The 14,525-nt window shown below is 37.9% G+C and overlaps 1 protein-coding gene and 1 long non-coding RNA gene across 4 annotated transcripts in view; one reads left to right on the forward strand and one right to left on the reverse strand.

Annotated features, from left to right (window-relative positions):
• Positions 1-14,525, forward strand: part of abcc8 (ATP-binding cassette, sub-family C (CFTR/MRP), member 8) — a 72,427-nt gene that overhangs the window by 27,920 nt on the left and 29,982 nt on the right. For all 3 annotated transcript variants that reach the window (XR_013796612.1, XM_079604359.1, XM_079604360.1), the window contains exons 12-18: positions 4,942-4,982; positions 5,064-5,209; positions 6,827-6,935; positions 7,563-7,679; positions 7,786-7,858; positions 8,314-8,419; positions 13,999-14,031. Coding sequence is in view for 2 of the 3 variants with exons in the window: in XM_079604359.1 (XP_079460485.1) it covers positions 4,942-4,982; positions 5,064-5,209; positions 6,827-6,935; positions 7,563-7,679; positions 7,786-7,858; positions 8,314-8,419; positions 13,999-14,031 (625 nt within the window). In the remaining variant the exon portion in view is untranslated. The remainder of the gene's footprint in view (positions 1-4,941; positions 4,983-5,063; positions 5,210-6,826; positions 6,936-7,562; positions 7,680-7,785; positions 7,859-8,313; positions 8,420-13,998; positions 14,032-14,525) is intronic.
• Positions 5,096-14,525, reverse strand: part of LOC306994056 — a 48,698-nt gene continuing 39,268 nt past the window's right edge. The window contains exon 3 of the long non-coding RNA XR_013796613.1: positions 5,096-5,221. This is a non-coding gene — a long non-coding RNA (uncharacterized lncRNA). The remainder of the gene's footprint in view (positions 5,222-14,525) is intronic.

The raw sequence follows: 14,525 nt of genomic DNA on the forward strand, positions 1-14,525 counted from the left end.
TTTCAATTGTGGTATATCACTTCACTATATATATATGTATATATAAGCATGCAACGGCATAGTTACATTGTCAATTAGTAAGTCATGAAATTATCAAAATGTATCCCTCGGTTTCAAAGACAAGGCTTAAAGGAACACTCCACTTCTTTTGGAAAGGCTCATTTTCCAACTCCCCTAGAGTTAAACAGTTGAGTTTTACCGTTTTCGAATCCATTCAGCCGATCTCCGGGCCTGGCGGTAACACTTTTAGCATAGCTTAGCATAGATCATTGAATCTGATTAGACCGTTAGCATCTCTCTCAAAAAAATGACCAAAGAGTTTCAATATGTTTCCTATTTAAAACTTGACTCTTCTGTAGTTACATCGTGTACTAAGACCGACAGAAAATTAAAAGTTGCAATTTTCTAGGCCAATATGACTAGGAACTACTCTCATTGCGCTGCTGGTACGGCATCAGTTCCTTGATTATTACGCAGGAATGAGAGTATAGTTCCTAGTCATATTGGTCAAGAAAAAGTACACTATGTAACTACAGAAGAGTCAAGTTTTAAATAGGAAAAATATTGAAACTCTTTGGGCATTTTTTTGAGAGAGATGCTAACGGACTAATCAAATTCAATGATCTATGCTAAGCTATGCTAAAAGTGCTACTGCCAGACCCGGAGATCGGCTGAATGGATTCGGAAACGCTAAAACGGTTTAATTCTAGGGGAGTTGGAAAATGAGCCTATTTCCAAAAAAATTGGAGTGTTCCTTTAACCCTAGTCCCTGACTAAAATGCATGTTTGAGCTGTTTTAACTAAAAGCAACTTGCACTGATATATCTTAAAATATAGTGCCATTGTTTTGTCTAAAGATGCACATCAGTAATCTACTTAAATGTTCTAATTGAACTAAGGCCTAATTCTGGCTTAATCTAAGCCTTGTCTCACTCCTACTAGCCACTTTGGCAGGTTGAATTTTATATAATATAATTTTTTTTAAATTGTCTTTTAAAAAGGCATCTGAAATAATAAACTAAGTGCAATAGTGTTGTCAAAAATATAGATTTTTTATTACATATCGATACTGAAATATCTGAAACTTTTATACATTGACAGCTACTGAAAGCTCCTTTTCACTTCTTATACTACGAGTCCTAGAGCCGAAAGCCACAACTCTTTCAGTAACATCTGGATGAAACTGGGTCACAACATCGTGTAACTGAATCTGAAACATCTCAAAGAATAGTACGTGGTGCTGAATCAATATCGGCCGGTGCAGGAATGTGTCAACACGTCATTGTGCAGTATGACATGAAATACCTTTGAGATTTATAGTTGTCAGCTATGAGGGATTGTAGGGATTTAAGATAGTCCATAGGGTACTAATTAAGACCTGAATAGACATTCATGAGTTATGAATGCAGTCAAGTCTAATTTAATGGAAAGTGAAGGTGTAAATTTGTGAGAACCATAGCGGGAAACATGCTTAAACCTCTCAGTCATATCGGTTCCTCCAAGTAATGGCTTAGCACTTAGCACTTAGCAAGTAGCACTTACTTATCAGCAATTACTTACCGGTAATAGCAATTACCTAATTAGATTCTGGTATTTATTAATTTACTTAAGACCAATTTTGTTAATTAATGATCAATATTGATTCAATTATGTCAGCAGCCAGCTGGCAAACACATTCTGCAGATACAACATCCCTCAGTAATCAGCAGCTTCTTGAATGTGCACTTTTTGTATGAAGCCAAATGTAGGATTCACTCAACTGTGACATTTCCATCTCAAGCTGTTAAGAAGAGCAAGAGCATTAATGGATTTGCACTTTTCACCATGTAGGTTGGAAGCTGGAAGTCGGGCATGACTCACTCAGAAAAAAGCTGTCCGTCCGTTCTTAAAGCTACACTGTGTAATTGATACACTGTAAAAGTTGATTCTTAGCAAAAAACAATTTGTTCTTTTAAAAGTATATGTGCTCATTAATGTATAATTACTTCTACCAACTAATCAAGTATTCTCGTAAGCGTAAATCTGCCATTTATAATAATGGTGAGCAGCTCAAATGGTTGAAGCAATGTTGCGCCTCCATCTTGAAAATACATTAGCCAAAGAGGGACATTCCTGGAAATTCAAGCTTCGCCTTTCGCGTTTTTACACTCAGTGGCACCGTGACGAATGCGAGGGGGAGATTACTCTCGACTGCCGGCAGATTTGAAATAATACGGCCACCGTAGGAGTTAAAACGCCCTCGGAATGGGAGGGGCTAGAACGTAATATTCAGTTGGTAGCAGGGGCGTTTCTAGGATTTTCATTTTAGGAGGGCTAAGCCCCCAATAAGGGTATGATAAAAAATGTTTTAAAATGCTTAAAAAAAAAAAAAAGCTCACTATTAACCAGTTTCATTACCATGCAATGGCAGGGTTTTATAATCATTGTGGTCCTTAATGTGAAGCAGGTTAGTTAGGGGGGTTCGGGGCTTCCCCGAGAAAATTGTGATTTTTCTGATCGTGCATTTTAAGATGTTTTGAAGGCCAAAAAAATTGGATAACAACAGCTTTAAAACCATGTCAGTGGGCACTGGCAGCTGATTATTTTTCTCTCCTCAGTAGCATCAAACTCTTTTTCTCTTTGTTTTTATCTTGCCCTTCCCCTCCTAAAGTTGAGCTTTGACTGATGTAGGCTTTTCATTTTTGTTTGTCAGTGAAGAAAGTAAACATAGTCAACTGATAGGTTGATTTTGCCTATGAATCATTGTCTCAGACTCAGACGCGTTCATTTACTGAAATCTACTAGGAAAGCTAGGTAACTGAGTTTATTAAATTCATTCACAATATGTAGGCTACACATTCATTATTGATCTTATGCCTAATACAGGGCTTTATAATCAAAGAGGTCCTAAATTTGAGGTTGGTAGGGGGTTCACATTTTTTATTTCACTGATATGTGCATATCATGTGACCAAAAAAATGGATAAGAAATAGCTTTAAAACCATGTTAGTGGACAGTAGATTATTTGTCAATACCTGCTCTCTCTTCATCTCCATCATCCTTTCTTTTTTTCTCAGTCTCCTCATCTTGCCCTTTCTCTTCCCCTCCTAAAGCTGAGCTTTTTTAATTTACTAAAGGCTACAATTTTTTATTTTATTATATTCTCAATATGTATGCAATACGCATTCATTATTAATCGTGTGCCTAACATGATGAAAACGGCTTTGTTAATGTTTCTTGTCCCCTCACAACGACAGTAAATATTAGGCTACATTACATGAGTCACGTTACATATAGGCCTATTTTCAGTTCAAAATGGCGAAATTAGACAGAACTTTATTAGTTTGCCCGTTTAGCATTTATGACCTAAAAAAAACTGTCAAATATGAAATGTTACGTTTAGCTACTTACATCTTATCTCGCACTTGACCGTACACTGAAGCGTCGAGTCGCTCTGCTAAATTTCGCGCTCTGCAGCGTCTGTGAACATAAAGCCCGCCTACTTTGATTTGATTGGTCATCTAAAATATTCTGACATTGACGAGCAGTGACAGACCAATGAGGCTCAGATGAACACACACACACACACACACACACACACACCCTGTCCTCTGTTTCTGACGTGCGCTCTGCTCGGCGCCACTGCGGATTGAAGATGAAGAATGCGCTGAATCTGATTATAACAAGACTGAAGCGAACACGAATTTGTGTAGCCTACAATAATCACATATTTTTAGGGGGGCTAGGCAGAATTATAGAGGGGCTGAAGCCCCCCTAAAAAGGGCCTAGTAACGCCCCTGGTTGGTAGTCATATACGATTTCACCGCTAGATGGGAGTAATTCCTACACAGTGTAGCTTTAACAAAGCAAATTTGACAGATATATATTTGTGACTAGACGGAAATTATACATGTTCATATCATGCACTTTTCAATCTGACAGCATAAGATCTCCAAAGTTGATCTACAACGTTTATGTAGCATAGTGAGATACTATATTTTATTGTGCAGGTTTTATTTATCAATAACATGTATGGCCAGATTTACTAAACAGGCCAAATTAGTGTGTGAGCGCAATTCCAAAATAGCGCTGATGGGAGTAGAAGGTTTTGCGGATGATCTACTGACGCAGCCGGACCATTTCCATAATGACCAACGCAATCTACCAGGAGCAGCTCAAATTAGCGTCTGGTTTAAGACGTGATTTTTTGGTGCGGTAAATAATGTTGAGAATACCAGTAAATGACGAGCGCAAACTAGCAAATCACTTTGAGTGATTCAGTGAAATACTCTCCTACCATAAATTTTGCATCTGAAAGAGAAACTCCTACAAATGCATATATGCAATAAGCTCAGCCGAAAAAATAACTGTCTATGCATTTTCAGCACTAATTTTTCACTGCGTGTCTAGTGACTGTAATAGTTTTTTAACGCCAAAAGAGGGTTTGCGCTGGTGCAACTGTTAGTAAATCTGGCCTTTAATGTCATGTAACAATTAACATTTCATTTAGCTATCAGAGCTGTAAGAGCAGATGCATGAGATGCTGCTGTACTAGTATTTGAAAGCATGTAGAAAATCCTCTGAGCTTTGGGTCCAAGATAATGGAGAAATAAATCATGCTTACGGGTATCTGGCGAGCCATGTATCTCAGCTTACAACACAGATAGATCATTGTCAATGTTCTTATGTTCTTCATTGAAATCGCATGCTCACCTGGGCGCTGGAGAAATGGTGGAGAAGTTGTACTACATCTCAATTCTTCTTTAGTAGTAGATGTATATGACTCAATCTATATTCTACTGGGAAATTATAGCCTACTAGTATATCAAGTGACCACATGGATAGATTAAGGTGAAGATAGACAGATGAGTGTGTTCACTGACATTTTTATACATGGCTATCTGCATCTTTTTGCTTCCTTTTTGCAAATGAATGAACAGTGTTTTTTGTTTGTCTTCACAGTATTTATGAACACTGCTATTCCCATTGCAGCGGTTCTCGTTGTAAGTATACAACATGTAGTCTTATATCTGTTCATATTGAAACCGTAAACACGGCAGATGAAAAGATCAGGTTTGTTTCAGACGTTCGTGGCTCATGTGCACCTGTCGGATGATGCGGACCTGTCCCCCGCTGTGGCCTTCGCCTCCCTCTCGCTCTTCCATATCCTGGTCACTCCTCTCTTCCTGCTGTCCAGTGTCGTGCGCTCCACCGTCAAAGCCCTGGTCAGGTCAGTTGCATGCTATGAGAAAAATTACATGGAAATTAAAAGCCACCACAGTAGGGTTTGAAAAAAGATTCTTTAATCCTGTAAATTTTGGACAATAAGTAAACCTAAGTTGCTTCATCTTGAAATATTACTAACAATTTAACATTTATTCTTATGTTTACTTTATAAAAATGGGTAAAGATTTCACAGCAGAAAGACACGTGACCCACAATCACAATTCTAAGTTTGTATAATTATGCTGAAAAGCCTTTTACTTGCTAAAAAATGATAAACTATCAATCGAATAACAAAAGGCATGCATTAGATTGTGTACAACAGTTTTTGAGCAGTGTTGATCATTTAGAGGCCTTTAGAAATGTGTGTATCAAGTAGGCTTTATAGGGTTTAACATTTACAAATATTAATTTATATTCTGCTTTTTTTATATCAGACTCCTTCTGCTGAACCAATTCTAGTACAATTTACTGCTTAATTTCTGTGCAGTGTTGTGCGATAGCAAATCTGATATACGGCCCACAACATGGTTTCAGGTTTTACAGGTTTTAATTAACCATGAATATAATGAATCGTTTCTGTGTGATTCTGGTGTCAATGTGTGATAAATCACTTCAGATCGGCCGTGCGCTGTGTGCGTTTTCCTTTCTCATCGCCGATAGACACTCATCTGAAGACGGAAATGTGTGTGTGTCTGTCTGTGTGCCTCAGGTTCAATCTCAACAACCCAATGATGTGGAACACATTTTAGAGAGGGCAGGCTGTATATATAGTGTACACACAGGTCATAAATCAGTGCTGTCCGGATAAATAGGGCATATGTGCCACCGGTCTCAATATATGACTTGGCACCAGAAGGAAAATGACTGCCCGCTAGTGATCAACAATATTTTTACGATAGCGCATCAGCTGTTTCCAGTTCCTTTACAACGTTGTCTACTTGCAAAAATACTTTATGGTCTAGAAAATAAAATGCATCTGTCTGAGGTCTCCAAGTCTTGCTTCTCTCTGGATTTATCTCCTGCATGTTGGATCGTGGTGATAATATTTCAGAGTGGAATTGACTGGCACACAATAGGCAGTGCAGATTTTCTCACAAAGAAAATATTCCCTTTCAGTAAATATAACTATTAGTTAAACAGAAGTATACACTTTGGAAGGGTAATTTTCTAGGAAGGGTGATAGTCATCTCAGAATGTCACTTATTTCAAATAATTGCCAAATAATTGCTCCGCCCTCCTACGTACTTCCGTTAAATTTTCATTTTCCTTCAGTACTAGGTCTGGGATTGTGGTGTATTCTTGGGTTTTCTCCAGTCAATGTTTTACCGGTCCAATCAGTGAACAGAGGGAGTGGCTGAGAACGATGACGTTGAGGTCGTGCGCTAGTTTGAGTCGTCATACGTCACGACCAAACGTTAACGATTGGTTACGGCAGATCCAGAGTGACTCTGGGCAGATCCAATAGTTTTAAACTTCAACAGAGTATCCGCCTTCAAGGAAGTTAACGCTTGTAAATGGAGAGAGGCCAGACTCTCTGTACAAATGAAATGTAGGAGAGTCTGGTAGAACCAGGCTAACTGAATATCACATGACATACTGTATTGTTTTTTCTTTTGGCCAGTGTTCAGAAGCTCAGCGAGTTTTTCTCCTGCGATGAGATTGGAAGTGAACAGGAGCCCAGGGCAACTATCCTACTCAATTCAACCAATCACAACAAGTATCAAGCGCTGGTAAGTCAAGGCAGTTCACCATAAAAGCACCATGATACAAAAGCTTGTTTAATAAATAGATAAATGTTAGTTGGTTGGTTAGTTAATGAAAATGTGACTTTTTGTCTGAAATTTGTTGCATTCTTGATGTGAATAATATAAATAAATTATTATTGAATAAATAATACATTAAATTATTATTATTTATCAGTTAGTTAGATGGATGGATGGATGTATGTATGTATGGATGGATGGATGGATGGATAGATCTAGAGAATAGAGACAGAAATGGAAATAGAGACAGACAGATACAAATACAGATGATAGACAGACAGACAGATATATTTCGTCAGCAATTTATCTACTCTCCCGGATAAAAACCTTGGATACATTTTCATGTATGAATATAGGTCCATAGAAATCCATTATTTTGATTGAAAGTAAAATATTTGTTCTTGTTATGAATAGGCCTTGAAGCTTATGATACCACGCTTTCAGTAATCCAGCCATATGATTATGACTATATACATTATTTATGTTTGTAATATGACAATCCTGGTAGGCCTGGCGAGGTTATCACTGTTGAAGAGGATGTTCATGCCGAGCTTTATTCGGTACCGGTATGATGTTTTTCTCACCTCTGTAAAGCCTCTGAAGGTGGTGAACCGTAAGCACCCAGTCAGAGAAGACTGGAACAGCTTTGCCCTTCAGAGCGAGCAAGAGGACGAGCCGCTGGCTGTGGAGGATGAAGATACCTGCATCAAGGTGAGAAGGGCTATTTCTGCACTCGGGCAGTAAACAAGAATTTCAACTATGTGAAGAGCCCTTTGAGAATAAGATTAACTGTCAGTCTCCATTATGTCCATCCTAGATAACAAGTGGATATTTCAGCTGGACTGATGGAACCGCAACGTTGTCCAATGTGGATATTAAGATTCCTTTTGGTAAGTCCTGCCAAAAATAAATCTACATGTGCTGGCAATGTTGATCCATGGCACTCGAATCTGGCTTGTGCTATCACCTGATCTACTAACTTCAACCATAAATGAAAATTCGACATTCCAAACTCATATGGAACATAATAGAAGACATTTTGAATAATGTGCAGTCTGCTCTTTAACAAGAAAAAAATTGATGATTGCTTATGCTGGTAAGCTCCAAAAAGACATTACGTATCATGAAAGTAGTCCATATGACTTATACAATATATCCCAAGTTTTCTAAAGCCAAGTGATAATTTTGTGTGTGGAAAAGAATGAAATTTAAACAGTTATTTATGAAAACTATCCTCTTCACCACATAATCTACAGTTTGGCTGAATTATTACTTTGACACACAGATGTGTTTTGTTGCTCCATGAAATCCACGTTTCTTAATTCTTGATTCATTCTCTCTGCAGGCCAGTTAACTATGATAGTGGGCCAGGTGGGTTGTGGGAAATCGTCTCTGCTGCTGGCTGCACTCGGCGAGATGCAGAAGATCTCTGGCACAGTTATGTGGAACAGGTGAGAACTTCTGGAGCGCTTGACAGTGTTGGAGACTAAAGGCACAGTTTGCGGTTTTGCAGTGCAATGGCCAATAATAAACAGAAGGTTATTGACCGTTGGTTTGGACAACAATATAATGATTGTCATTGGCTGAGAGCCGTGGGAGACCGTCACCTGAGCGCCACACCGTTCTTGAGTCCGATGGAGGAGCTCCAAAGGGATTAAAGGAGGAGTGAAGAGAGTCCAAGACGAGAGAGGACGAGCCCTGGACTTTATGTAGTTTTGTTGTAGTTTATGCGGCAGTCGGCCATAGAGGGGCTGCCGCTTTACTTTAATTTTAGAATAAATCCATAAAGGCCTCTGGCTCATCCTGTGGACCCATTTTAATAAGAGGCACGTGGGTGGGTGGGGGGTGCTGCATCCAGGCCAAGCAAGCTCCGGAAGACCCGCCGGTCCTCCTGCCCTTGGACCAGCAGATGGAAGCAATCCTCCTTGCTCATGCCTGAGGTCCATAAGCACCTGATGTTGTGTCTGGTGGAGGCCGGTGAGCGATTTGACCAGCTCGGCAAGTGTTGTGAGGACTGCATGACGGCGTGCCAACTTCTTCGTCTCAAGTGAAATGAAAGTAATGACAACTGCCGCATAAACTAAAACAAAACAACTACATAAAGTCCACATGATGAATTTGCCACTTGATCTTTTAGGTATCGTTCTTAGTTTGAACAGACAAGTTTCCATACTAGGAATTTTTTTGCAGAAAAATGTTTAGAGTATAAAAATAGTTCCATGATGGAAATGCTAATTTTTCTCTCACTTTTTTCCACTGAATGGCATTTAGGGCTCTATTTTAATTACCTAAGCGCATGGTCTAAAGCGCATGGCGCAAGTGTCCACAAGAATCCACTTTTGCTAGTTTAACGATGGGAAAAATGGTTTGCCTATTCTCTTAATGAGTAATGGGTGTGTTTTGGGCGTAACGTGCAATAAACCAATCAGAGTCTCATCTCCCATTCCCTTTAAAAGCCAGTTGCGCTCGCGCCATGGCGGATTTGCTATTTACATGATGGAATTTGCAAAAGGAAAGACTGAACGCAGGGAACGGATCTGCTCGTGCGCGAGGTTAAAGCGGGACAAGCCGGATTCCACCATATCATTATGAACACAATATTCCTTGTAATCCTTTTATTTTTTATATTTGGCATGTTTCGTGAGCTGCTGCGTGCCCCTGTGTGTGTGTAATAAGCAGAGTTTACGCGCGTTATGGACCTGCCTATAGGCTTACATTACTTTTTTTAAAATTGCCATTGACTTTAGACCAGGTTTTAGTTGGTCAATGACGCAGTCTAACCTCAAAGTAACAATGGCCTGAAAACACCTCATTTTCAGACAAATGGGTCCAAATGCATTTGCTATTTAAACAACGTGGCGCAGGACGTCAAAATAATATCTGCGTCGGCCTGAAACTAGCAATAAACACTTGTCGCGCCTGGCGCTGCATTGTGACAGGTGTACGATAGGGCCCCAAGTGTCATAATATAATTATCACTAAGGTTTATTTAATTCCCCCGAGTCTTTCCTGGTTTAACACTGGGTTGGGATGTGGCAGAAAGAATAAAAGATGGGAATTGAAAAGCTCTAATCAATGACCGAACGGGTCACCCTAATTTCCTTCTCAGGCCTGGTTGAAGGGATTGGTGTGTTCACCGGATGGAATCCCATTTGCGGATGAGAGCTCTTTGAATCCGAGCGCACGGAGAGCGCTGTGTGCAGAGAATACAATGTAATGAGTAATGCCTTTCATATACATCTTGAAATCGCTTTAATGGTGCTGTGGATGTTTTGGGGATTGGTAATTCCCGGAGTCGTTATTATATATAAAAAAATTGGGATTAGGGCCTGTAGTGCAGTTCTGTTTTGTACGCTTATATACCTCTATTATCCTCAATCTCTAGGTAATTCAAAAGTTTCTTATCGTGCTACCAGCTCTTGTTAACTTTTCAAAGAAGATCTGAACTCATGTGGCTGTTCAGTTCCAGGCTTGTGTAAGACACAGCAAGAGCCTATAAAGGAAAAATTGGACTGCCGCTGGTATTGATTCCCAATTTTGAGAGGCAAAAACTTTATCGGGATCAGTGGACCCACAAAGAATCAATTTTGGGTGTGATGATGTATGCGAGTCATCATGAGGAATCACATTTCCTTGAAATTTTGACAATGTTTAATGTATCATGAAAACAAGCTCTTTCAGAATTCAAAACTTCCTAGCCAGGCAAGAAAAAGGAGCATTTTTTGAAAATAAGATGCAAAAAGAGGCAAAAATAATAATAATAAACAACAATCTTAAGAAAGAAATTCTTTAAAAAAACAAGGTTCTTAGATCTCTTATGAACATTTTTATCATTATTATTTTTTGTTAATTCGTTTTTATTTTTTTACATTTTTATTTATTTATTTCTATTTAGCTTTATTTATTTATTTATTTTGTCATTTTATCACTATTTTATTAAAGATTTTCATCTAGTATTTAGATTGTATTTTATTTTAGCTTTATTTCAATTAACAAAACAATTTTAATTGATATACTTTTATTTAACACACACACACAAACATATACACAACTATACAAATATATGTTGTAATGCTTCATTTTATTAATTAAAATTAATTAATTGTATTATTTTATTGTCTTAACTTTTGGGATTTAAGGCTATCCTTGCATCGAGAGATTATTTACAGGATTTAAATACTTCTTACATTTTAATGACAAAGTATAAAAGTTAGTTAACATATAAAATAGTTTTAAAGAATTACATTCTTAAGATTGTTTCTGTTACACTTTAAGCAGTTCAAGACCTTGGTGAATCCGACCTCTGAACTTTAAGTTTATACAGATGCATCACATGACCATAAGTATCAAACATTGATGCAACTGGCCAATCACACACAAGCTGCACTTTTCACCAATGTGATCCCAGTGGTCTTAAAATCTTAGGTCACTGAAAGAAAAAGGCTAAAATATGTTACTGCATCCCATAATGCCTTAAAATGTCAACAGATCAGGGGTAACAAGGCCATTTCAGAAATACACACATTAGAGTGCCAGAAATACGTCACACACCTGACCTTGGTTCAAACAGAGAATGCGATGTACCCATCCACCACCATTTCAAGTCCTCTTCACAAATGAGTCACCTGTTCTTCAGCCTGTCCTGTCCTACAGGCTATTAGTGATTACAATGTTGATTTGGGGCTTGTATTTTGATGTTCGCACACCCTTTTATGAGACACATCCTGGGTCAAGCACAACACAGATGGGCGTTTGTTCAAGTGCCAGTCCTCCCTGGCAACAACCAAGCAATTGAGCCCAAATCAAAGGGCCTACTTAAGATAACAATGGGATTAGACAGACAATGTGGAACCACTTAAAGTGTTTTAGATTAAAATATGAAATATAAATAAACCGGTGCATCAATAGGATAGAAGCAGTCAGTGAAAGGTTGTCCATTTGAGCTGCCTGAATCAAATTACCCCCTTTGACCCCAAACAAGTACTCTTTAAATGAGTTAAACCTGAATAATGACATCTATTGTAATGGCACAGACATTTAAAAGTAACTCTAGCGCCCCTTGAGTACCGAGGCTTGTTAATGAATCCATAATGCATTGGCCAAGCATTTTTCTACATGCACAATGACAAATAAGATTAATTATCCACATGTGATATTTGAGAACGCTATGAGAATCATCTCCGATATTCAGATGGTTTACATGGTATGTGTGCCCAGTATGGCTATGCTAGCTGAGGGTGAAGCTTACAGTATGTTTTCTAAAAATAGACTACAAAGCCTTATGGCGCAAAATATCTCCTTGAACAGTCGTCAACTCTTCGAGTCTTGAAAAGCCAATGTTTATACAAACAGTAAAATGACTGCGTTGACTGGGTGTTGTCTAAAGGAAATGGTTTTGCTGGGTTCGACATCTTTTGGCTGAGGATCAGAGAGTATCAGGCGCTGTGACAAGAAAAGCTCTCTTTTATCTGAATCGTTTATCACACAGATGCCCACATAAATGACTCTCAAAACTTCTGATCTCAACATGTCATGTGCTAAACATCAGAAATAAGACTTTGCGGTACGTAATAGATAAGCTAAATAGTCTTTGATCCCTGACAGTTGTTGCCTGTAAACATTTACTGTTGCTGATTGCTTTGCTTTAAAGAGATCACAGACAGATTACTCTACACGCTAATAATTATGTTTTTTAACAGCTAAAGAACACACGGTTGCAGAATTTTCTGTATTGTTTAAGTTTGTTTCTTACAAACAAGGCCACGAGAGTATCAACATCTCTTTTATCTCGATCATTTATCAAACAACTGCTATCTGCACAAATAATGACTTTAAAACAGCCATACATATCAACATGAGCTATACACGAGTCTGTGACACAATGTAGTGAAGTTAGCTGTCATTATTTTAGAAGTAGTAAATCAACAAGCAAATTTATTTTTAATTAAAAAATTTTTTGTAAACACGAGTATATTTTAATATAACGTTTCATTGTTTAAATATTATATTTAATATTTAAATATTATAAAAAAATAGTATTATTTTTCATAAATAATCCAAGGTTCCGTAATTTTCTGTATTATTAAAGTTTGTAAGATTATGATTGAAAATGATGGGAAAAAAAACGGTAGATGAAGGGGTTGGGTTATTTGGGGGGTTTTATGAATGCACTGACAGTTTTGCCCCTTGAAAGTTTTGCTTAGGACCCACAGAAGTCCAGGACCGGCACCGTTTAGCACCTCTACAAATATGTCATGATTTAAAAAACGTCAGTAATTATACATTGGCACACAGTTGCTATTTACAGTATCAGTATGGTGTGTAAAAAATCACTTTCCTGGAACCGCATACATCATCTGCTTTCTACAGTTGTCCATCATGTGGATTGACAGTTTACAATACATTACCATTAAAACAATGACTAAGAAGATACAATGAAGGTGAACATATTAAAAACACGTTGCAGTAAGACTTCAGCCTCTCTTAAATTGACATGTTGAGTCCTAGATTTACTTCAAAGCCAACATGGGAAAACATTAAAGAGAACTCTATATTATGGCTTTAAATGTGCCTCAGTATTTTCTTTCTTTCTTTTTCTTTTTTTCCAGTTTTGAAAGGACAGAGCATAAGAGCTACAACTGCAGCGAATGCCTTCAGGAAGCAGAAAAGCTCTTATTTATATTCCTGTTGACTTTTCAAGGACATTTCTTTTGTTTAGCCGCAGAGCTATAGCAGTGGCACTTTACGGATTTTATTTTGCACGCCATTGTATCTTGCCTTTCAGAATCCTTGCACTATTATAGCGCCATGTTTATCATTCACTGGAATCTCTTAGAAATGTTAAATAGCAATTAAATAAGATAAATGATTGAGTGTATTTATTACTGATTTTAGCTCAGATTCATGTTCACAGTCCTTGACTGTTTTTGTGAATATTTGTCAGCACAGTTTATCCAAATCTATTCACATCACCATCTTTGTCATGTTAATTTCTCCCTGAGTTATTAATTTTCTGTGTATTATTTTGCAGACTGCCCACTCTGGATGGAGATGGAAGTGAAAGGTAGGTTCTGTTTTATTACAAAGCTATAACCATTTAGCCCATCCCACAGAGAGCCTGTTAATTATTGTGTACACACGATGAGTGTGTGTGTGTGTGTGTGTGTGTGTGGATGAGTCCCGTCATGCTGTGCAGCGCTGATCCTTTTCTCTGTGGTTTGTTGGCTTGGCATAATCCCTCGGCTTTGCTCTTCTGGTCTCTGTATTTCCTCAGTCACCCTCAGCTAATTTATGAGGTCTTTGTAACACATACAAAAACATTTAAAATTCATAATATATTCAAATATGTCTGCCATTAGTGTATCTGTACATCTATTTCTGATGCAAAGCTTGTTTGAAATGGCACAGCAAATGTGTCATTATTTTGGCTAAAATCTTAGACCGCATTGCATGTATTCTTCATGGCAATACCAGAATGCATTGCATTGAAAAAGTGTAGAAAGCATTGCATAGAAAGCATAGAAAGATGAACATAGTCCTTATTAAAATAGATATATA

Source organism: Phoxinus phoxinus (assembly GCF_949152265.1).
Source record: "Phoxinus phoxinus genome assembly, chromosome: 25".
NCBI lineage: Eukaryota > Metazoa > Chordata > Actinopteri > Cypriniformes > Leuciscidae > Phoxinus > Phoxinus phoxinus.